Genomic DNA, 25,911 nt, shown 5'->3' on the forward strand with positions numbered 1-25,911 from the left:
CAGCAGATGTCAGTGTTGTATCTGGGGAAGCAGCTTCTGGCTGCGGCATGAAGGCGGTGTGATGGTGATGATGTGTCAAAGCTCTGATGGCCGATGGTGCTCAGGGTGGGTGAGGCTGCTATGGGTAAATAAAGCTTACGTGTTACCATGATGCAGAGATCATCAGCTGTTCTGTCACACTTTGTCACCCCATGGTATCAGGGCGGCAGCAATACTGAGGTCTCATATCCAGCTGAAGGACCAATCAGTAAGAAGTGTAGTGACTGAGATGATGACGCTCTCCTCCTCTGTGATCATGAAGGACACCTGCTGTGCTGAAGCTTCTCTGACAACAATGCAGCAGCCAGTATGTCCTCCTTCTAACTTTAGATTCTGCTCCTGAAGGGTCTGGATTTGATTGGACCAGAGAAGGTAGGCGGGGCTTTGAAGGCCGTTTTGGACGCCCCTGGGTTTGCCAGATATGAGAGCAGTTATCAGGTGAACAGGTGTTGCAGCGATGGAAGCGGGCAGTGGAACTGCTTCAGAGCGAAGTGATTGTACCCGAGCTAAAAAGCCTCTGCATGTTTCTAATAAGCTCCAGCAGCAGAAAGCTGCTCAAACTAGGATCAATGTTGGAGATGAAACATGGAGAGAGGTTAGAACGCAGAAAGCTTTACAGACCCATGCAGAGCTGGCTAAACACTGAAGCTACAGTGTCCACCACATGCAGAGCTGGCTAAACACTGAAGCTACAGTGTCCACCACATGCAGAGCTGGCTAAACACTGAAGCTACAGTGTCCACCACATGCAGAGCTGGCTAAACACTGAAGCTACAGTGTCCACCACATGCAGAGCTGGCTAAACACTGAAGCTACAGTGTCCACCACATGGTGACCTGTATGAGCATCCACTCTAGAGAGGAGGGGGGAGACAGCTCTCTAGATTTAGAATTTGTTTAGAATTTGACTGCAGTACACATTTTTAACACTAGGTGTCAGAGTTACATCCTCCTCCTTTAAATTAAAGAAACAATCCTCAGTCTTTCAGTTATCTATGTCTGACAAACTCTCACTCTCCAAAGACTGAATCACATTTGCATGCAGATATTCTATGCAACACAAACAGTCCTTTACATTAGTATTTGTTTTGTGCAGACACATTTATGAACATGTCTGTGAAATCAAATAGCTTATTTTGTTTCCTGCGCACATATATCTTTTTAGAAGCATCGTGAACATGATTACAGGGGAATGTGAAACAGACTCGCCTCAAAGACCTCCAGGGGCTTTTAAAGATGCATCCCAGACGGCACATTTCAGGAGATAATCACAGCAATAAACAGCGAACAGTGAATTATAAACAGTGTTTATGGATCTGAAAATTAGCTAAGTGCAGCACTTGACATGAATACATCCCTGAATGTTCATATGGCAAGAGACTTTTAAATCATCCATCATACAGTTAAGGCCTGTTGTTTTAAAATAAACATTTCATCTGATAACTGATGTGCTTGAATCTATTGATAAGGAGGCATCACCCTTTTCTCAAGCTCAGAGTGAAGACATTAAATATCTTTGTTTGCCTGACTCACCAGATCTTAACAATATATGTCTCATCTCCTCGTCTTCAGGTGAAATCAGTGTCCTCGCTCCTCTTCATCATGTGTGTGAAGTGTGTTGTTGTAAATCCACTCTGATCCTGTATTTGATCATGTCTATAAACCCCTCTATTTCAGCCCTGCTCAGAACAGGCTGTTTCTGTGTCTGTAGCTTTAAATATGTAAATGAGCTGTGTCTGGCCACGCCCCCTCTCTGGAAGGGCTCGGGTGTACTCGCTGCTTTCTGGCTCCATGTCCTATTGTTTACGGTGAGAAGGCAGACTCAGAGGGCAGAACAAACACCTAGCTGTGGGAGTGTCACCCACCTGGGGGAGGGGCTACTGCCCTTTGTGATGTCATGAAGGGAACATCTCCAAACGGCCTGTTTGAGCACACATTTTCTGGAAAGTGGAGCAGGCAGAAGATGGAGAGGATGGACTTTGCAGATTTTGTGACCTGGGCTAAAAAACGTGGAGCCACACTTAAAGTTTCAATAGTTTAATATCTTCTCTTTCCTTGTCGAACCACATTTCTATTTTATTTATTTTCCTTTAAATTTCCAAAAAAAGAAATCAATTAATCATCAACAGAGAAGCCTACGTTTAGAAAAATCTACAGGCACGTCCTCTGCCTCCATCATCATATCTATATATAACATTCATTTATAATTCACTGCACACAGCCTCTGTGTACATCAGTAAAGCAGTGTTTGAGCTTCCTCTCTCCTGATGCCACCTGTATCTACACCACGACAGATAACAGGCTGCAGGCTGTCACAATTAGACCGATTCAAAGTGCACTTCTATTATTACTCTGCCACACTGTGTCACATTTCAAAATGTACACAGAGGAATCACTGGGGTGTTAAAGGTCCACATGACTCGGGGGATTTCTGCCTCGTGCTCCTCACGATGTAACGGGGAAAACTGCAGGATCCCATCATTCATACGTAGGGTCTCCAAATGAACCGGTAATCACATGAAACAGATTTGTCACTCTCCTCCTCAGTAAAGCTGCGGCTGTATGAATATAACAGGTGATAGATTTAGATTTCTATTAGCCCCGAGTGTCAACATTGGTGGGGTGGATTAGCTGCCTTGTGTGCTGCAGAGGGAGAGACTTTAAGCCTTTGACGAAGTCCTGCATCAGCTGGAATAACAAAAGTACACGGCGTGGGAAGTTTGCGTTTACGGTAAGTCTGTTGTGGCCGCGCTGCATGCAGGCAGACTCGACCAGTTTCATTGCATGTAGCAGAGGAGTGTAGCGTCACGGAGAGCACGACTCAGCACGTGGAAGTTGCAGCTTAGCGAGAGCTTTGTCAAGTGAGAGAGGGTCTGTCAGAGGAAGCTCTCAAACGGCATTATGAGACGCGAGTCTGACTCTTAAAACGGGACTAAACCCTGGAACTGTTATCAACTTTTAACACCCTGTGTCCTGAACTTTCCCCGGATAAAGATATAAAAAGAAATCTCACAAATGTCACTCTCTCATCCCGCCTCTTCACATACAGTATCTTGTTCGAGCTCTCCTCCAGCTGGGCTCGCCGCCTCTGCGTCTCGAGGCCCAGCGCAGTCATCGCTCTACGGCTGAGGGGCCGCTAACCGCTAAGGATGGGGATTGCTAGTTTTTTTAATGTTTTGGATGGCTCTCCTCCTTTTTACAAAAATTATCACCAGAAGAAGACGTTTGGTGAAAATTTTGTGATTTTCCATCCAGCCAATCACAGGGCTGACAACCAGCCACACTCACATGCACACCTACGGACGGTTTAGAGTCAGCAGGTAACCAGCGTGTGTTTGGACTGTGGGAGGAAGCCGTGCACGGGGAGAACATGCAGACTCCACACAGAGAGAGTCCTTTCAGACGGGATTCAAACCAGCAACCTCCTCGCTGTGAGGGTACAGAGATAACCACTGCAGCACCGTGCAGACCTGTTGTGATTGTGATGGAATTAAAAGTGTTGATGACATTTGACATTTTGTGAAATCATTAAGCGCGCAATACAAAACAGGTGGACTCAAAAAAAGAAAAGGAAGGAGGGTCCACACATCAGAGACCCACACAGAGAACATGACGGCTACTTTACTGACTCTGGGGCTGATTTTCACTCCGGAAACTGTCGATAAAGAAAGCAAGCTGCCTCAAGGAGACACACGACGAACTGCTTGCAGTCGAACCGTTTTCTCCTTCCTCAGACTGAATCAGAGGAGCTGACTTCCCTCTCGTGTCACGTTGTTTTCTTTCAGAATGGAAAGTTACATCTTTTCTCATCACTTGCCTTTTCTCACTGTTTTGATTCTCTTCCCCCTTTTTTCACCACCTGGGGGCGCCGTGCATCTGTGCAGAGTGCAGAGCTACCCCGACATCAACATCAGAGACATACTGAGGATGACTTGGCTGCACTGGGCGTCTCAGCACGGCCGAGCTCCCGCTGAGACACGCCGGCACACGTCCACTGCCTCTGCAAGTTCATCACGGCAGCGTGAATAGCAGCAACACTGAGCTGAGGGCTACAGGTGGAGGGAGAGGCAGGGAGGGGAGAAACAGAGACGAGGATGGATCAGAAAAAGTAAAAAGAGGGATGGTGAAGATGAAAGGACAGAAAGTGAGAGGGAAGGAAAGGGTGTGAGGCGTGAAGGGAGGAGGACGGGGAAGCAAAGACGAGATGAGTTCTGTTGCTGGTGCGAGGTTATAAAGAAGAAGAAGAAAAAAAAGATCAGAGAACAGGAAACGTTTTGGAAGAGACAGAAAATGACCGAGCACATTTCAGTCATTGCATGTGGAAACTGACTGACAGACAGATTAAAGCTGGGAAGACAAACGAGGGATGAAGAAAGCGGGGCAGAGAGGGAGAACAAGATGAACAGATATTAGAGAGAATCAGAAAAAAGGAGGAGAAGGAGGAGAAGAAGGGAAAAGTGTGATTGCAGGCGCCGACGTGTTTGCACACTGCCCCTGTGATTCCAATAATACGTCTGATGTTTTTTAAGTATGACGAGAGAAAGCTCCAGTCGGACTCTCACCGGTGTTGCTATGGTTTCTGTGGCGGTGCAGCCTCTTTCTGTCAGACAGCGCCAACCTTTCCCTTTCACACACGCTCGGATCAGAGCTGCCACGGTAAAAATGGAAAAAAGATGACAGTGAAATGAGCTGAACCCGGCTTCAGATGGGGCTATCAGCAACAAAAGGTTTCCCCCTTATATAAGAGAGGTGTGTGGGCCTTCAGGTGGAGCGTAGGAGGATGTAGTTAGCATTAGATAACGCCTCTCCTCCGACTTTTCACCCAGCCTGGATGCAGATAGTAGGGCCTGGAGCCTGGTTGACCTGTGCAGGATGGGGCACTGACTCGTGTTTATGCAACAGAAACACCCACGTTAGCCATGAGTGTGAGCTGCTCCCCTGTGGTCAGCGTTGAATCACCAAAAGCGCATCATGGTAAGGGTGTGTGTGTGTGTGTGTGTGTGTGTGTGTGTGTGTGTGTGTGTGTTGTTGTCAAAAGATATACATACTGGGAGGAAGAAAAGTAGCCAAGAAAAAAAACATAAATATCACGGAAAATGTGGAATTGGCCTAAAATGACCTGCCAAGAAAGTCTGAAAGTTTTAAGTACAATAAAAGTAAAATAAAGAGAACAAGCAGTGACCACAGAGTGTATAAAACATGGATGGTAGTCTCAGCTATGTCGACTCCTGTTTGTGAAGCAGAGTTTTGAAGCCCATTGACGGTGCGGTCGCTTGTTGGGAAAGCAGAATCAAACTATAAAAGAGGTGAAGTTCAGCATAACTCTGAACCACCTCCACCCCGTCCACTGTGCAAATAGAAAAGAGTTACTGACACTGGCTGTTTATTTCTGTTGGCACCTGAGGCAGCCAACCTCAAGTGGACACTTGAGGAACTGCAGTTTTTTATTTGCATTTTCCCATCAGCTTTGATTTTCCATATTAAACACAATACGAGTGTTTGCATCCTGTCCCCCCTGAATCCAAACAAAGCGTAGCTGCAGAGCTTCAGATTATTCTGACAACATTCAAAGGGTGTGAGATATAAACATGCTGAGGGACATTTCATTATCAACCATCACCTGACTATTTAATGTGCATCACTTCAGCTCTCTCCCTCTGCTCAGTCCACCACCTGAGCTTACGTCTCTAAATCGGCCATTTTGATAAAAAGACAAAGTCACAGCTGCTTTGAACTGAGTCTCACTTTCAAAAGGCCCCGATAAGTCTCACCTGCATTTCTCTGGGGCGAGTGGACCTCAAAGCTTTGACTCTCTTTTAATAGAATGAGACTTTGTGGCTTAAAAGTTTCAGTTTTAATTACAGGCTTCAGATTTTATCTACTTTGGATAAGTGATGCCAACTGAGGTCACTCACACTGTTCTGTGTGCAAACTTCTGTGTGCAAAACTTTCTTTACAGTTTCCGACTAATTTAAATGAGAAACAACAGGGAGGGTCATTTTGTATATCGGAGACTCTACGCCTCCCTGTGGGATTAAACATTCACTCTAAATGGTTTAATTAGATCAGAAGTAACGCAGGACAACGGCGCCTGAGGCAAGACGTGAAAAAGGAGGAGTGGGAAGTGTCGGACAAATTCAATTCAATTCAAAGCTGCAGAGTCCACTTCATGACGCAACAGTAACAATATCTGCCTTTATATCAATGCTTTGTGTGGTCATTACATGCATGGAGATGGTAGAGGTGGCTATTGAGTCTACTGTCGTGCAGAGATCACAGGGAATAAAGGTCCCCCGACCCCCCACTGGCTCCAGGTGAATTCTCCTGATTATATCCTGCTGCCTTCTCTCAGTCAGCTCACTCGGACTCTCTGCAGGAGAAACACCAGGTTGCATCGTTTTCACACGTGAGGCTCCTCCTGCAGGTGGGAAGGTCACGTGCATCAGTCAGACGTGTTTATGTGCGGTGAAGTGTAAATAATCAGTGATGGACATGTGGAATACAAGCTGCTGCAGAGCTCTCAGGAGACATGCGGTCACATCAGAGCAACAAAGATGAAACACACTGTGATCTCAAAGGAGTCACAGTTTATGGAACAGATCATCAAACGCCAACATGAAGAAGACGGACGAATGAACTACGGATGCACGGCTTATAAACCAAAATCATTTACCCAACTTCTCATGCCTTTAATTTCATCAGTCTGTCCTTCTCCTCCTCCTCCTCCTCCTCCTCCTCCTCCTCCTCCTCCTGTCAGAATCCATGAAAACAAACAGCCTCTCATTAGCAGCAGTGTTCGTTTAGAAAGTACTTTAAAGCTTCGATTTGTTGCCTTCACTGTCGCTAGATTTCATATTCGAGGAGCAGCATCACAGACCAGAAACACATTGGTGCCTCATCCAATAATGGCTGTCCCCAAATACACGACCGTCCTCTGAAAAAAATACAAATTAAACCCTGTGATGATTTTATAAAAACAATTAGGCAAAACTCCATATTAAAAAAGTGCAATCAGTCTGTGAATGATGATGACTAACGATCCTGGACTTCAGCAGGACTATCACTGAAATCCTCAGTGAGACCTTTATAGATAGAAACTAAATTATTGTGAGGTGTTAATAAGCTTACGAGATGTATATTATAATATATGCTTTGATGGTAAAACGTGAATCCTGCAGATGACTTCATAGTGCTGGCCTGAAGGTCACCGGCTGGCTCATCAGCAGGAGGGCCAGCTGTTTGAGAGAGAGGGACTCACATGCACACGCAGCCTCAGGCTCCATGAAACGACACGACTGGGAAAGGTCGTGTTATTAAAATAAAGACCAAACAGCTCCAATATAGGAAATGATTATTCTCTGCTGAACCCATTAAAAATGGATCCCCAGTCCCTTCCTGCTGAGGGTGCAACGTTCTCCGCTTGGTCCGAGGTCGTTATCTAACAGTAAAGCCAACTGGGGACTTCAGGCCAATCTGTGGACACCATGGCTGTCGAGTCGGTGGAAACAACCTTTCAGCGTGTGGTGTGGGAAGGGTCATCACCATGGCGACGGACCAACCTGCCACCAGCGACAGTGGGCCAGCAGTTCATCGTCACCCTGCAGGGAAGTGGGCGAACACACACGCTAGCTCGCTGCAACCGGACACTGACCCCGAGCAGGCCGAGAGACGGGAGACAGTGACGTCACTCAGAGAGAAAGAAGAAACAGAACCAGCGAGGGGAAACAGACAGATTCAAGCAGAACTCTGGAAACCTGGCGGGACCGTTTCAGACCACCGGAGGAGGATGTTTTGATTTCTGTGTATTTGCATGTTGAGTTCTTCCATCCCACGTTTAATCTAGAGAACAAAACATGAACGCTTAATGCTGCAAAGAGCAAAAGGCAGCTAAAAAAAAGGGTTTCTATTTGACGGGAGGAAAAACCCTACAGGTACGTTTGCTGCTTATGAGGCAGCTTTAACACACGTCACTCATTCACTGCAGGTTTTGTTTTTTAAACACTGTGAGGAACTTTTTGTATTTTGACCTCTTCAAAAATAACATAAAGACACAATAACTAATGACAGTGAGAAACTGTTTTTAAAAATGTTCTATTCTTTGAACAAATAGTGAGGATTTGTAGATCAGAATCAAAAGGTTCACAAAATTAACTCTTTAATAAAAAGACATTAAATACTTTTCCGTTTTTCTTCTTCTGTTTTTTTTTAATAGTTTTTCTCAGCCTGTAACAGGGTTATTTGTTTTGTAAAAGCTTTCTATATATTAAACTCAGGTTATTAAATGGTTAAAGTCTGCTTGTTTGCAAAACATATGCAAAGGTTCATTTTCATCGTTGAAATAATCAAGCTGTTAAATAAAACAGATCCGTCATACATTGACTGATTTTATCTTTCAGCCCTCACTAACATGATAAAGAAAAATGACATAATGTGCCATCTGAACGAGGCCTCGGGCCAAAATCTTCTGATTCTTCGATTGAGGTCCGGGGCCACAAAAAAACCCCTTCAAGGGCCACAAATGGCCCCCGCGGCGTTCTTTGAACACCCCTGGTTTAGAAGCTTAATGTGACACCGACCCTGCAGGAGTGTTTACAGACATTATGGAGAATATTCCTCGTGTTTGCATTTGTAGGCCACACAGAGGCATCAGAATTCATTTCAGTCTTTTCATGACAACAAACTTTCATTTCCTATCATAAAGACACGCTTCTAATTTGTACCTGAATATTTAAGTCATGTTTTTTTTTTTTTAAACAAGTGTTACAAGTTCTAATTCCCTTCATCGACCTGGCTGTTCATTATAAAAGCCTGACATGCACCAAACTTTTGTAATTTAAAGTAATGAGATGCAAATTGAATGGATGGATGCAGAGCGACATTGTCAGAGCTCGGATTCGTTTTTCACTCCCACACAGCCGATCTCTGCGATCAGACTGCATCTCCAGTCGCTGCGTGCCCGAGGTGTTTGTAAGTCTATCCTCGCTCTGCAGCGTGTGCGTGTTGTTTCACAGCTGGCAGCGTAGGCTTGAACACATTATAGGTTGTTGTTGGTACAACACACTGTACAGTACACACACACACACACACACACACACACACGGCCTCCTCCTCCTCCACGGCGGCGCTGACATATTGCGTTATTTGCATCCAGAGTCTGAGAGCTTCTGGTATTGACTCACATATTTTACTCAGATGAAAGGTCAAAAATCCCTCATGTGGGTTCAGTCCACAGCAGAGCAGATTCTCATGTGGGTTTGAAACAGACACGCGCAGGTGTGTAAAGTTTAACAACTCTTGTGACGTCACTCTGACCGCCGTCTGCACGCACCGTTTCACCGTGTACTGTTTTATTTGACCGGCTGTTTGTTTACAACAACAACAAAGAACTAAAAGAAACTTCAGAAGATGACTTGAACACCAGTAAGCACTTTGATTTGATGCTCTGATAAGTCATCAGTTGATCTTACATGCAGAAGGTCAGAACGTGGTGAACAGCTGGAGCAGCAGCTGCAGGAAGCCGACCTTAAAGCCCAGGACGAGCAGCAGCAGACGATACAGTGCGGGTGTGATCTTCTGCAGGATGTTTGACTTTCAGCGTGAACTGGTGAGTGAAGGCGGCGTGACGTCCAGATGAGCAGGACGTCAGCTGCAGCACGTTGGTGCAGAAACATCTGTTTGGACAAGAGAAAAAACAGTCTCTCATTGTTTTCCACGTATCTGTGATTCGATAAATATTGATTTATTGATCTTTGGGGTGTGTTGAACGAGTTTCCTCACAAGTGTGTGTCTGACGTCTTTTAACGTCCTAACTTCTTCTTCTTCTTCTTCTTCTTCTTCTTCTCCTTCTTCTTCTTCTTCTTCTTCTTCTTCTTCTTCCTCTTTCTTCTTCTTCTTCTTCTTCTTCTTCTTCTTCTTCCTCTTTCTTCTTCTTCTTCTTCTTCTTCTTCCTCTTTCTTCTTCTTCTTCTTCCTCTTCTTCCTCTTCTTCCTCTTTCTTCTTCTTCTTCTTCTTCTTCTTCTTCTTCTTCTTCTTCCTCTTCTTCTTCTTCTTCTTCTTCTTCCTCTTTCTACTTCTTCTTCTTCTTCTTCTTCTTCTTCCTCTTCTTCTTCCTCTTTCTTCTTCTTCTTCTTCTTCTTCTTCTTCTTCTTCCTACATTCAGGATTTTTCCGCGCTGTGTCGTTGAGCATGTCTGTGTTTACATCGTTCAGTCTGACTGGATTTGCGACGAGGTTAACGGTCAGGCTTTGATGCGTAACTCGGTGATTGTTTCTCGGCAGAGTGCGGACAAAGATAATCACGAAGCAATTACAGTAAGAGCACTTGAAGCTCTCCTCATGCGGGGTGACCTACAGAGAGCAGATCCACGAGCTCGGCGTCAGGCTGGAGGACGCTTCAACCTGACGCACCGCGGCTGATGGCCACCCTTATCCTTTCTGCGAATCAAAGTTGTGACCTCTGTGTTTACAGAGCAGCCTCTCAGGAAAATCACTGTAAAATATGATGTGTTCACTGTGGATTATAAGCAGACAAATCTCTCTGCTGTGCCAACACATTCAGTCATCTCAACGCCACTTTTCAACTAAACAAATAACAAAGCAGAGATTTTAAGACAAGAAAGTGACAAATAAATAACAAAGTTTTAAGTCATCAGTTAAATGAATGACTCAGACACATGTGAGTCTGTCGCCCCCCACAGGCTGCAGAGTCCCCTGCACAGCCGTCAGCTGGAGTGCTGAAACAAAGGAATGCCCAAACCTGGAAATTATACAGATGTAACGTTGACAGTGCGAGAAAATACCATAAAAAAATAAAAATAAAACTTTGACAGAGGTGCTGCTTGTCAACAGACCAGTAGGGGGCGCCTTAGGGCTCAAAAACGTAAACCACAGCAGTGACTCAAAACATGCATTCTTTGGTATCGACAGTAGGAAACCTTCCTTCGGGTGGCGCCCTCGCACTCTTTCCCTGCTAAACGTTGTTGTGCATTATTGTTGCAAAGAAATAAGTTTGTAAGTGAAGCTAACGTGTAAAAACGACGGGGAACGCCACTGAGCGTTTAAATAAAATGCATCAGTACGGTCGTTTCATATCTCCCAGTAGATCCCACTAGACTTTTTATAACTCACATGTTTTCATGATGTGAAGATTTCATACATATGCAGGAATGTGAGCTGATTGTTGGATCTGTTCACGCCGTGCTCCGTCAGCGCCACGGTTGAGCTCCCACGGACGGCGCTCTGTTTCTGGAACGTGAGCGCAGCGGTCACCACGAGATCACAAGAAGGTCACGTTGTCTTTCCGAGGAGGTTTTTCTTGTTCATGCCTGTTTTGATGTGATGGAAAATACGATGGTGAGTGTGTTTACCGTACGCCCTCGACCTTTCTTTGTCTCAATTCCTGTCCTGGTTAATTTATTATGTTCAGCTTGGCGAGTGATTGCAGCGTACTCCATCAAAAAAAACAGACGTGTAGCTCATTAGAAACCACGCAGAGCGTGTTGGCGCAGCTGGAAAACTCTGAACGTTAGCAATATTGCGAACACCATTGATGGGCTTCAAAAGTCCACTTCAGAAACCAGTGTGTGACGTCATGGAGACGACGCCCATATATGTACGGTCTACGTTCGGCCCATAAAGGGGTCCAAAAAGTCTCTTAACTTTGAGTCAAGCTAACGACAGGCTGAGAGCTGAGGCGGGTTTCACGCCTCTTGACAACCCGTTACACGGCGCCCACCTGTCAATCAGCTCAGCTACACGCCAGACGATGGATAACACGAATCATGTTCACCGTTAAAAAAATCCCCCCCTCTTCAGTGTGTACAAGTGATGACAATAACTAGTCAGGCATATTTCGTTTTCTGTAACAGGCTGGAGCCAGCCTCTAGTGGACACTTGAGGAACTGCAGGATTTTGCACTTCCGGAGGTTGCAGCTCGATCTACATGTGTAAGACGCTCACAGCATGTGTGAGATATAAAATGCAGAAGCAGGTATTTCATGAAGTTACGGTGGTTTTACTTCTTTAATATTTTAAAGGAAAATCCAATAAAAATTCTCTCCTATTTGCATTTGTTCATTAATACACAGACCCTGACACACTCACTTATTATGTGCATATGAAATTATGGAAATTGTCCACATTTGTGCTGCAGCCCCAGAAAGCGTTTTCACTCCAGCTGCTCCACTGAAGCTCTCCAGTGGTTCCCAGTAATGACTTTCATTATACTGGACAGCTCCCAGTGGCCAGCGGTAGGACACGGTGGTGGAGAACACATTCTCTCCCTTTGTGTGAAAGCTTTTAAAAATAGTGGGAACAAAATGTCTCTGTGGGAGCGAGAGCCTGGGTTTGATGTGATGTGTGGTCTTGAGCGGCTGTCCTCCTCTCATGCGCTCTGAGGACTGAAGCAGATTGCTGCGGACGTGAATCTGACAGAGCAGAGTCGGGGGGGTAGGAGATTGAAGACAGAGAAAACGCCCCTCCGTTTTTCCTCATCCTCACGCTGGCTGCCTGCAATTTTCAGAGCTGATCTCAAATGTAAGCCTTTTTTTTTTTTTTTTTTACAGCATTCTATGTCCTGGATCCTTGCAATGTCAGAGCGCTTTGAAGCCGGTGTCAGGTCTCACATCGCCCCAGATCACCTGGCAGGAACCCTGAGGCGGTCCCACACAGACGGGAGGGAGAGGCAGCACCTGATCTGCGAGGGGCCCCGAGGCTCAGAACGACCTGCCCGAGGAGAACGCAGAGAGTCCATGTCAATATGCAGCTGCACCTGATTTCTTCCTTGCCAGCTTTAAAAATAGACCTGAAACAAAAAACACTGGTTAGATTTCTCTCAGACTTTCTTTGAGGTGTGAAGTCATCTGTTCATTTCTATTTTTAGCCATTAGTGCTACATCGCTCTGAGGATTGCAACTTCGATCTGCAAACCAGCCACTGAAATATCTCTGAAACTGCTGAGAGGATCATTTAAAAAAAAACACATTTCCTTGTCTGTCCCTTCACAGGATGACTCTGGGTTGTGTTAGACGAGGCACAGATCCGACGCTTGACCCAAAAGCCCGGTTCATTCATTCAATGTGAACACAAACGCACCGTCCGAGTCGGCTTGAAGCGGAGCTCTTGACACTACTTGTGTGCACCTGTTCGGTCCAAAGAAACCACGCAGCACAGGCCCGCTTCCCCCTCTGAGCTGCACGCTGGCTGTGAGAGTAGGACGAGGGTCGGTGTTAGCGTCTCAAAATCCACAGTTAGCAGGATGGACTCGCCATGGCTGCTTCTTCTTCTTTCTGCTTTTTGGTGAATTGCAAATCAACCGTGTGCGTGATGCAGGCTGCTCGCAAGCGCATCATTCAGGTAAAGAACGACGTTACTGAATTAAATACATACGAGCGAGGGGAGAGGAATCGAGCTCAGACAAGGTACGAATGTGCCGTCGTTCTCTGACTTCCTTTGTAGTTTTGCAGAGAGTTTCTGGGACGACTGCTACATGTAGCTGCTGTAAAAGCTCCCCTCACATCTTTCTTTTTTTTTGTAAACAGATTTCATCTTAAGAGAGCCGGACGATTTCTGCAGGATCTGATGTGAAGGACAACAGCCTGAAAGTCCAGAGACTTCATTACAGCAATGATGGGGCTAATAAGGTTTATGTTTCTGCTTCATGGGCGCTGCCACTTTATAATCAGAGGGGGGGGGGGTCCAGTCCACCTCGGGTTTTAAAATCAGCCGTTTGGACCCCTCTATATTTGCCATAAAAATAAACATTAGTGCAGGACATCTGTCAGGCGCTTTGTTTCACGATCAAATCAGAGATTACCCACATTACTGGAAATCAATCAATCAATCAGTCAATCTTTATTTGTATAGCGTCTCTTCAGAACAGGCGTTATCTCGAGACACTTTACAGAAAGCAGGTAAAGGACCTTACTTATACCTACAAGAGCCCAGCTTAAATCCACTTCTCGTTTTCATGGTTTCCTCCACACACTCACAGTCACACACGCACGGAAGCAAACCTCTGTAGAGCGTGATCGATGAGATAACGATAAGATCATGACACAGTCTTAGTCAAGATGTCATGAAAAATGTGTTTAGATATTTAGCCTGTATGTTAGCGTCATGTTCGATTGTTGTTCTCTTCAACAAAACAACAAAAGGCACTGAGAAGCTCAGGAACACATTTTCTTAAGTCTTGAGATTCTGTTGTTTATATTTCAGCTTCATCAGCAAACAGCTGAACATGAACATTTTTAAAATTAAGTCCTGACAAGCTTCAGTTTTAATGCATTCACAGGAGTGTACGCACAGAGGACCTCATCACTCTCTCTCTCTCTCTCTCTCTGTCTCTCTCTCTCTCTCGCCCTCCCTCACTCTCTCTCTTTCTCTCTCTCCAGTGTCAGACAAATGATCTTTAAATCAGGACAATTTAACAGCTGATTTAAGTTAGCTTAAGAATTTTGCTCCGAAAATGAAAGAAAGTTGAAAAACGACAGGTGAAGTTTCCCCGCAGTTTTCACTCATTCTCTCTGCAACCAAAAAATAACTTCACAGGACGAGAGACGCTGATTCTCTCCACCTCTGTCTCGGACAACATGAATGGAGATGAGCTCCGATGTTTTCTTCCAGGAGCCGAATTACTTGATTTAACTTAATGAAATAAAGTATTAAAGGAAGAATATGCATCTTTTTGATCCAGTAGATGAATGAAACCATCTTTAAACACGTCTATAACGGTCACCGATAATGATGTCTGATAAAAAGTTGAAAAAGGCGCTGGTGATGTCAGCCCTCGGTCTTTTATTAATGGAAAGTCTCGCTTAGCTGAACAGCCAATCAGAAAGAGTCCTTTCCCTAACACGTGGAATCGGCCAATAAAAGATCAACTGGGCAGCGACGGAGCTGGAGACACCGCAAAGACGAGGGCGGCGGCCGCTCACAGACGGGCGGCGGTCTCCTTGGTGTGTCAGGGTCTTAAAACAAGAAAACAAAGAACTAAAATTAAAATTAAATAAGACTTTGACTTGACTTGACTCTGGTTTCTCCACGCACTCGTTGATTGGTTTCTCCACGCACTCGTTGATTGGATGACAGGGACGATCAGGAGACGTCTCAGTTCTCAGGTTAATAAAGTTTATTAATAAGTTGAATCAAGAACACAAGAAACAGAGTCTGTGGGTACAAACGCTACGTCATCGACCCGTCTTCTGGTAAACACTTCCTTTTAAGGAGATGATAGTGAGCATGTGATGTGATGTGTGTGTGAGTCACTTCTGCAACTTTCCACACTCGCACCGTGATATACTGATAAATCAGGCGGTAAGATTAATACACACAAACTTAAAACATGATGAAATAACTGGTATAAATGTGAGCAGAGTTTAAAACCTTCTTTATACAACAACATGACACGAGCACATTCAGATCACACTTGAGTATCAGTAAAAATTATTATTATTATTATTCTAACAAGAACTACGACATATACAGATTATCTGATCATCACATGGTCTCAATATTTACAGGATTGTTGGTTTTCCATAAAACACTCGATGGTGTTTCCTTTGATGTGAGATCTGTCCATCTCGGGTGTTTTATTGCCGATAGGCGACAGAACGTCTGAGCGCTGGATCCTCTCTCACAGTTTGGGTTTACCTGAATGACACCTGCTGGTCTCCTGCTTTTTGTAAATCTTACAACACATTCTGTTCCTGTCCTAGAGGGGGGGTCCTTTTCTCTCCCCTCGTCTCCTCCTCTCCTCTCGCCTCAACTTGCCTCCTCTCCTCATCTCATCTCACCTCTTGTTTCATTATCTCCTCTCCTCTTCCCTCCCCTCCTCTCACCTCCTCCTGTCTCCTCCTCCTCTCCTCTCCTCTTATCTCCTCCTCCTCTCCTCCCTCCTCCTCTCCTCTTGTCTCCTCCTCCACTCCTCCCTCCTCTCCTTTCGTCTCCTCCTCTCCTCCCCTCCTTTCCTCTCCTCATCTCATCTCACCTCTTGTTTCATTATCTCCTCTCCTCTTGCCTCATCACCTCTCCTCCCCTCCCCTCCTCTCCTCTCACCTCCTCCTGTCTCCTCCTCCTCTCCTCTCCTCTTGTCTCCTCCTCCTCTCCTCCCTCCTCTCCTTTCGTCTCCTCCTCTCCTCCCCTCTCCAGCATGTCTTCCTGCTCCTCTGCAGCTTCTGTCTGTGCTGCAGTGTCGGCCGACACGTTCTCATACAGGACGTCGAACTGAGGGGAGAAGATTTGATCAGAAACAGATTTCATCAGTGATGGACAGAAAGTCAGTCAGAGCTCTGTCTCTGTCTCTCTCTCTCTCTCTCTCTCTGTGTGTGTCTCTCTCTCTCTCTCTCTCTGTCTCTCTCTCTCTCTCTGTGTGTGTCTCTCTCTCTCTCTCTCTCTCTCTGTCTCTCTCTCTGTCTCTCTCTCTCTCTGTGTGTGTCTCTCTCTCTCTCTCTCTGTCTCTCTCTCTGTCTCTCTCTCTCTCTCTCTCTCTCTCTCTCTCTCTCTCTCTCTCTCACCTCGATCATCTCTGCAGGTTCGTCTGGTTCAGTGGTGGAGTTCACTCTTTTCTTCCACCTGAGTTCAATCAGAAAACAATAAATCCACATAGAACAAGATGGCGGTCATAAAGAACAGAATGAATGTTGATGGTTTGACCTCGTCCACAGAGCCAGGAGGAGATGAGGACTCAACAAGAGGGGCAGCAGAGTCCACCTGAGGATGGTTTTTACTGAGTCTGAGATCCCTAAGAATGAAAGAGAGATATGTGAGACACTTCAGAGGAAGGATGAGACTGAAACATCACTTTTCCTTTTTTTGTTCATGATGAAAATACTTTTAAGCCTCCTGACAAATCGTTACACAGCGCCCACCTGTCAATCAGCTCAGCTACACGCCTTACTGTGAATAACTCTGATCCTTCATCCAATCAAAACTGCTGAGTCATCAAAACATTCCCCCCCCCCCCCCCCCCCGTACAGTGTGTGTGGATGGAGACATGAGCTAATCACACCTATTTGGTTTTTTGAAGCAGGCTGTAAACATGTTCATGTCTGCTGTAAAAACAGGCTGTTTGAATGGGTGTGTATGTGACTTCCTGTGCTGCTGCAGCCAGCCTCTAGTGGACACTCCAGGAACTGCAGGATTTTACATCACGCTATTCAATGAGTGTTTTACTCACATGGGAGGTTGACAGAGATGTGTTTGGAGGTCGTTCTCCCCAGCGTGTTCTCAGCTTCACAGTAAAACTCCCCGGCGTCAGAGGACTGGATGGAGCTGAAGACAAGCGTTGCTTCTGAAGATGTGTGATGAGGGTTTAGAGGTCCGTCCACCTTGTACCAGGTGTAATTAGCTGCTGGGTTAGCATCACTGCTACAGGTCAGATTGACTGAAGAGCCCTCCTTTATCTCATCGTGGGAACTCAGTGACACAGAGGGAAGCCTTGGAGCATCTGGAGGAGAATCAGAGAGACTGTTGTCACTCACATCAGATAGTGATGTGTTATATTGAACAGCTTTAAAATAAAAGTTTTTACTGTTGCAGAAAAACTAAACACTGAGACAGAAAATCCGGAAACCTTCTGATAACCTGCACAAATGAAAATGGAGTTACCATAAAGAGTTTAAAGGAGCAGTATTTAACTCTGACACCTAGTGTTCAAAATGGGTACTGCAGTTCAAATTCTAACAATACAGAGGTGTTTTAGGTCGGGTACAATCACTTCTATCTGAAGCAGTTCCACTGCCCGCTTCCATCGCTGCAACACCTGTTCACCTGATAACTGCTCTCATATCTGGCAAACCCAGGGGCGTCCAAAACGGCCTTCAAAGCCCCGCCTACCTTCTCTGGTCCAATCAGATCCAGAGCATTCAGGAGCAGAATCTAAAGTTAGAAGGAGGACATACTGGCTGCTGCATTGTTGTCAGATAAGCTTCAACACAGCATGTTTCCTTCATGATCACACAGGAAGAGAGCAGCTCTCTGATTGGTCCTTTAAAGGCTCTGTGTGATGGTGGGAATCAGTGAAGACTGTAAATACACTCACACACTGGAGGAGACTGGAACTCCTCTTGTCCTCGTAGAGCACAGGAATAACTGTCTGTATGAAGAACCTGCTTTGATGAATAAACATCTGATGTTTCATTTTTGATTTTCTCTCCATTCTTGAACCAGATGAAGGAGGGATCATCAGGACATCTGTTCTCACACATAAAGTTGAGTACAGTCTCATCTTGTCTGATCACCTGCACCTCTAGATCTGAACATGAGGAGAAATATCAGCACACAAACATGCAGAAATAAATACATGTATATACAGCATGTTAGAAACTGAGCTCAGAGAATAAAGTCTGAAATATTACCTCTGACAATCAGGAAGACCCCAGCTCTACCTATATCTCTGCTCATGTTTCTCTTCATCATGAACTTGTATCTACCCCTGTCTGTCTCTGTCACGTTTGTGATGGTCAGAGTACAGTTGTTCCTCACACAGGTACTCTGCACACGGCCTGAATACTGGGGGTCTTCTTTAACATCTACATCATATTTAGGACCTTTAGACCACAATGTTTCCTGAGTGTTAACTTCCTGGTTTATTCCCTCTGGGGGTGTGATGAGGCAGCTCATCTTCACAGTTGATCCTTTATTGGCACAGATCCAAGGAGAGCACATCACACGCCAGACCTCCTGACCCTGAACCACTGCAATAGATAGATAGATAGACAGACAGACAGACAGACAGACAGACAGACAGACAGACAGACAGACAGACAGACAGACAGACAGACAGAGAGAGAGACAGACAGACAGACAGACAGACAGACAGACAGACAGACAGACAGACAGACAGACAGACAGACAGACAGACAGACAGGCAGACAGACAGACAGACAGATAGATAAAATACACAGTAAACAATAAACAACCTCTGTCCTCCCTCCCTTCAGTATATGATAAACCGAAACAAGATCTAGAAGCCTTTAGACTTATGACTTAGAATAAACTAATTACTAATAAAACCTGTGCAATTAAAAATAGACTCATACTTATATAAAGACATGGACAAAGAAAATATATGTGCGATTTAAAAGAGATCTCTAAACAGTTAAGGAAGCTCAGAACAGCTGTGATTAGGCATTAAGGTGTGGGGAGTGCAAAAGGTGTGAGAACAGACATCAAACAGTCAGTGCAAACATTAAGGATGCAGATTAAAGTGATTGTCATTAAAGTGTCCAAACATTAAAGGAGCAGACATAAAGTGATGGCAGATGAACATTCAGTGTCCAAATTAAATGTTTTGTCCAAACAGATTTTCACAACTTTACACCCACAAAACGATGAGGAGATAAAACTTCCTGTTAGACGTGAAAACAGACGTGAAAGATTCAAACTAAAGTCAGAAAACGACTTCATGTCCTGAGACGTCACCTCACAGAACACAGACAGTGTTTGGAGTGTTTCTGAGAGTAACTTGGGTTCAGCGTCTCGCACAAAGACCCATCGGACATGTGGCTGCAGGAGCTGGGGATCAAACCCCGACCTTCCAGTCAAGAGAGGGCCGACTCCCACTGAGCCACAACCGCCCCTCTTACAAATCAACTTGTCCATCATGTGTTTGATTGGAGCCTACACATTTATGCCCTTCTTCACTTTTAGACGTGTACTGTGAATCTGCACTGTGAGTCTCCCTGCAACAACATGTAGCTCTAGATTTCCCTCCAGCTCCAAATCAAGTCACCTGAAGCTGATCCACTTTTCACACAGGTGAGCTTCAGTGTGCATGAATCCCTCCCACACTTCCTCTTTTTAGTCCCAAAGTGAGTGAAAGTGTGGATGTGAAGTACCTGACACAGAGAGGAGGACGAGGACGATGAAGAGACTGGCTGCTCGGATCAAACTCATGGCTGCTCCTCTCCTCTCTCGCTGGGACTTTACGGACGATCAAACACGTTAGCAGGTGGAAGAAGAAGAAGAAGAAGAAGAAGACAGCAGCACTCAAACATTAGCAGACATGTTGAGGAAGGACTCTACTTACATGTGAAGAAGAGGATGGTCTGAAAGAAGAGTGTCCTCTGCAGGCAGTGAGCCCAGCACACAGATCACACTGTTTTTAATGACGACACTTCCTGCCTCTTTACATGGTCAACATATTAGATAAGACAAACAGGAAGAAGGTCAGAGATAACACAAGCTTTTCTTACGCAACATGAACACTGAACAAGGTGCTTATGGTCTAAGTGTCAGCGCTTTTTTTTTTGGGGGGGGGGGCATTAGATCAGAACATGTCAAAGAATCACAACATTACACTTTTTATATTTCCTGCATGAATTAAAAACTAAATGTTTAAAGCCCAACCAGGCTCTTCATCAGCTGCTGTGTGTTGCATAATAACTGCTGTCAGATGGGGATTCAAACCAGGAACCTCCTTGCTGTGAGGGGACAGAGCTAACAACTGCAGCGCTCCACTCACACCTTGCTAGGTGGAAGTTGTTTCTGTATTAAATGGACAATCTGGATAACGACAACCACGATAGCCGTGGTCAGACAACATTTTAATTAAAACATCTTAAAGAAGATAGTTCAGCACAGCGTTCGATGTCGATGCGTCCTTTAACATGCTCCTACGGGACATGATAATAAATCAGGCTGATCCCGTTGGTGTCTTAAAGACTTTCACACGTCTAGAAGAAGCATTCGTTTTGAAAGCATGAAACTAAATAAAGTTTTGATTCCTCACCAACAGCTGCATATAAGAAGCATTCTGCAGACAGCTGTGATGAATCTTATTGGCTTGGTTAGATGAACACGTGTTGTACACAAACAGACTGACTCTCTTTCAGCTGAAGACACAATCCAGAGGGAACTGAGTGGTTCTTTTTTCAAAACAGTTCCACGTTCAGATGACACAAAACAACCGCTCTTTACCCAGGACACATCGGACGTGTTGCTCGCAGGAGCTGGGGATCAAACCCTCAACCTCCCATTGAGAGATGATGACTCTACCCACTGAGCCACAGCCACCCTTTGCACACGCTCACATCCTCTTTCTTCTGCGGTGAGGTGAACGTTTGTGTGGACTGATGATGACGTGGGGTTGTTTCTCCGAGCGACCCTGAACTACAAAGAGAATCAATTTCAAACTGATGTAAAGTGGGAGTCATGCCAGTCCGCCATTACTGTCGTAGTCCACCTACTCACTCGAGGTTACTGACTAACACACATGTGCTAAATGTCTCCGTTTTCAGAGGAGCTGCGTATTTTGGTACGGTGATGAAGACGGTGCTGTTTTCAAAAGTTAGAACTGTAGAACCCATCTTCCACACTTTTATGGTGACAGTCGCCTAAAAATAGCATTATAGTGCAAACAAAGTGCAACATGAGGTCGCTGGGTTGGAGCGTCATGTAAACGGATGACAGAGGATGCACTCTGGATTCCTTCAGCAACATAAAAACCCCCCATAACAACAACAATGATTTTCTTGTGATTAACTTTTAAAATGTTGTCCGATTGAGGGCGGAGTTATCATTTTTCGATGCATTCAGGGGAAATCAGTGACAAAGCTTCTACTTCCTTAGAAACTCTGATTCAAGCTCAAAACTTCTCAGACCACCACAGAAACTTCTTCTACATAGTGAGCTGTGTTATACTCGACTGGTGAAGGTGCACAACTTCGAATGGAGACAGTAAATCAGAATTAACAAATGCAACGTCAATGTTTGCCTTACAGTTCAAAACGGCTGATTCTGCAGCCTTACAAAGAAATAAACGCTGATTTATTTAAAACCTAACCTTGCCCCAGAATAACTCTGACACCTCTGAAACAAGAGCCAAGTCTCCATGGTAACACAGGCTGTGACACCTGCTGATGAGTGTTTCCATAGCAACAGTCAGTGACACCTGCTGACCAGTGTCACTGCAGGATGAAAAAAGAGCAAGCGCAGCCAAAGTTAAGGAGTAATGAGAAGAGGGTGTTTCCTGAAGCTTTGATTCTGATCTGAGCTGCATTTCAATGTTATGCTGATAAACTTTTTCTTGTTTTGCTGAATTCTGAATTTTCCTGAACAAATGAAAGAATGCCTTTGTATTAGATGGGTTCCTGCAAAGGGGAAAATGTTCTGCTGGAGCGAACAGAGCGGAGCGTTTTTAAAAGTGATTCGTCTCTCAGCTGTTAGTTCAAGAAATAAAAACAAAGACGTCGCCGAGAATTCATTCCAAATAAGAACTGAAAGAAACTCCGAGGAGGGTTGAACTTCTTCTGAAACTCTTTCAAACTTTAGCTGACGACTCGAATTTGACGTACATAAGAAACCTTTAGTTTCGTCTTCTGAACAGGGAATGATATAATGGGAGAAAAGACGAACCTTATTTCACTTTTTACCTCGAAAAGGTTTGACGAGACGGTTGCCATTTAATAAAGGGCAGAATTTTGTCCCTCTAGAGGAAAGTTCATTTTGTCTTCATACTTTGATGTTGTGGTTGAAGTGAAGCAGGAAAAGGACAGAGAAGAATCAAAGGACAGAAATCAAGATATAAGAAAGCCAAAGTGGAGGTGCAAAAAATCTGCAGTTCCTCAAGTGTCCACTTGAGGCAGGCTGCAGAAATCTAAATTTTGACAGCCCGGTTAAAACTAAATGAATACTATCACAAGGTTATTTCTTTATTTGCACTGCACGGAGGGTTTCCTGGTTTGAATCCCCGTCTGTGGCCTCTCTGTGTGGAGGCTGCGTGTTCTCCCCGTGTATGGCGTGGGTTCTCTCCGGCTTCCTCCCACAGTCCAAACACACGCTGGTTAGGTCACCTGACGAGCGATTAATGTCTACTTCATTTGAATGCTTCGTGTTTGCTGTGTTTCTTATGCTTCCTGCTTCTTTTGTCTTGTGTTCGGTTTATACAATTCCAAACCTCCATGCTCATCATTTTAAGAAGCTCGTCTTTTTTGATCTCTTCATTCTCAAGGCCGCCTTCTTGTAACGGGCGCTTCCACAGCAGAGCAGGAGGAGGCCAGAGTCTCTTTCTTCCCCCATCGTGGCCCCTCAGTGCATCATATTTTTGTGTAACCCTTTTTTGTATGCAGCAGTGTTTGTTCCTCCTCCTCCTCCTCCTCCTCCATGCACGACCAGCTGGGCCTGCTCACATCGCTGGATGGCCTCCTCAGGGATTAAGACTGAAACAATGAAACAAAACTGATGAATAAATGATTCCTAATGATTCACTTGAAACGATGGGATAGTGTGTGCTCCATATCCACCAGTAAACAGTGGTTTACCAGGACTTACTTCCTCATTTGTTCCCCAGTGATTATTCAAAATATGTGCACATATTGCAGTGTTAGCTGCATTGTTTATTTTTAACTGTTTAATTCAAGAAGTGTTTAAGAAGTTTCACTTTTCAATCATGCTTTCTTTGCTTCAATAACGCTTGCAATCATCTTTTTTCGCGGCGCAGACGTTCCCCTTGTCACGCCATCCGTCAGTAAAACATCTGACAGAATACAGTGAACGTGCCCTGCTCTCGGGAGTGAGAGGAATCGCTGCAGAGAACATTTATAGAATAAGAGCACACCCTTACCTTATATCCTCCTGCACAGCCCTTCACACTCACAGGGGAACCGTTCCTTGCAGGCTGCTGTTCAGAGAGCATTAAATTAACCGGAGGCTGAATAGTGAAATGGGCCGTTAGGGAAAAGAATGAATTCAGCTTAAGGCGCCAGAGCGCGCACAGCAGAGAATGAAAATAATTCAATTATCAGTGGCTTTCTTTTTATAGGAATCATGTTGCATAAAGCATGACTGTGATATTGATCCATAATGGTTATTGTTCCCCCACTGTCGCTGCCATTTACTGTGTTAAGATTAGATTATGATCTTTGTTTGGCACGAGCTAATGAGGTTCAAGAAAGCTGGAAATTAAGGCTTTCACTCCACAGTGATGCGTTTCTATTTCGGGTGTTGCACGAATTGATCACACTTTCAAACATCTTGGGGAAAAGAAAAAAGAAGACAGTATTTTTCGATGTGCAGAAGATTTCATCAGGATAAAATTCTTAAAAGTCACATGACCTCCTCCTCTTCAGGTGAAATCAGTGTCCTCGCTCCTCTTCATCATGTGTGTGAAGTGTGTTGTTGTAAATCCACTCTGAGCCTGTATTTGATCATGTCTATAAACCCCTCTATTTCAGCCCTGCTCAGAACAGGCTGTTTCTGTGTCTGTAGCTTTAAATATGTAAATGAGCTGTGTATGGCCACGCCCCCTCTCTGGAAGGGCTCGGGTGTACTCGCTGCTTTCTGGCTCCATGTCCTATTGTTTACGGTGAGAAGGCAGACTCAGAGGGCAGAACAAACACCTAGCTGTGGGAGTGTCACCCACCTGGGGGAGGGGCTACTGCCCTTTGTGATGTCATGAAGGGAACATCTCCAAACGGCCTGTTTGAGCACACATTTTCTGAAAAGTGGAGCAGGCAGAAGACGGAGAGGATGGACTTTTCTCATCATTGGAGAGTTTGTAGACTGACTGGGGACAGCTGAATATGAGACCTTTAAAGGTTATTTACTTTGAAGGCCAAACCTAATAACTCCTTTAATGTGTTTCCTCCAACCCCAACGACCCGTTTGTCCAGCATGCAATGAGCAAGAGCAGCCATCTGCAACGGCAAATATTGCAGTTTTAGTTCAGCTTTTTTGTATTAACTGATAAGGATGGGATCTTCACCATAGTTAAGCAAACACTGAGGAAGCTTCTTATATAATAATCCACGAAGCTCAGACGGCACATTTCTTCTCCGTGGGATCAGCTCACATTTTAAATTCTGATCTGCTTCAGCTCGCCCCGAATAAAAATTAAAACCAAGATGTGTGAATCAGCAGATTTATTAAAGGCTTATTCACCTCCAAACAGAAACATGCAGGTCAATCTTTTCACGTGTTGCTTCAATGTGACGGATGATACAGGTTTTTATAAACCAGGCGTGCAGGGGATGAGTGCAAAATCAACACATTTAGAGTCATGTAGGGGACAAGATTGTTATTCTGCATGTTGTTCTGCAGGGTCTCGGCTCAAAGAGCAGCCTGGGCCTGGGGCCTGGAGACGTGTGTGTGTGTGTGTGTGTGTGTCTTTGGGCAGACGAAGAAAACCAATTGAGGCACCTGCCGGCGACCGCTGCCAGACGCTGATAAGAAAGGCAAAGGAATGTATGGCGCCCCACAGCAAATATGGCCGCCATGAAAAGGGCACATCAGCTTGGTGAATTGGTTTTCTTTTCCATTTAATTTGATTGAAACAACTGTCACTTTTACCTGTCACGAGATGGATAAAACAAAAAGACCAACCGGGACTGAAACATGAAAGTGCCAAAAGCTGCAGTTCCTCCAGTGGCCACTTGAAACTGGCTCCAAAAGTGAGTCAATCTCCAATCGGTTCAATATTGAGAGCTGATTTAACATGTACAGAGTTGTAAAAAAAACGTTTTGGTCTCAATTAGTGACCCGTTGCTCCTCTTACTCCCAAGTGCCTCACATGTCCGTAAGTGCGAGCACTATGGCGCCCCTCACTGCCGCCGTTCATCTCTGGCCACTGTGCTCTGCTCCGTTTCAAACACGCTGCAAGTCTATTTTCAACGGTGCACGCTGCAGGCATGCGTCAAGCTGGACCGGATGAAACGACCCGGACAGGAAGCCAGACATGAAATGCGCACAGTGCATCCGGTTGAATTTCAAAATAAAACACAATATGTAGATTCCTGATCGTCAAATCAGGCGGCAAATTAACAGCAAATCATCCTCAGAAAGACAACGAGACATGTTGTTTGCTTTATTCCGGTGGGATTTCATGCAGCTGTGCTCATGGCTGCTCGAGAAACGAAATGCTCGGACAATACAGAACCGGC

At 44.9% G+C, this 25,911-nt stretch overlaps 1 protein-coding gene across 1 annotated transcript; it reads right to left on the reverse strand.

Annotated features, from left to right (window-relative positions):
* Positions 1 to 9,561: 9,561 nt before the first annotated feature.
* LOC306824042 (uncharacterized protein) lies at positions 9,562 to 18,240 on the reverse strand (the record flags this gene model as incomplete). Its single annotated transcript, XM_079344000.1, has 7 exons — positions 9,562 to 9,709; positions 11,193 to 11,281; positions 16,091 to 16,258; positions 16,549 to 16,606; positions 16,688 to 16,775; positions 17,211 to 17,480; positions 18,075 to 18,240. 7 exons carry the CDS (start codon positions 18,238 to 18,240, stop codon positions 9,562 to 9,564), a joined length of 987 nt encoding a protein of 328 aa, XP_079200126.1.
* Between the last annotated feature and the right edge of the window lie 7,671 nt (positions 18,241 to 25,911).

This window comes from Symphodus melops (genome assembly GCF_947650265.1).
Source record: "Symphodus melops genome assembly, chromosome: 5".
Lineage (NCBI taxonomy): Eukaryota > Metazoa > Chordata > Actinopteri > Labriformes > Labridae > Symphodus > Symphodus melops.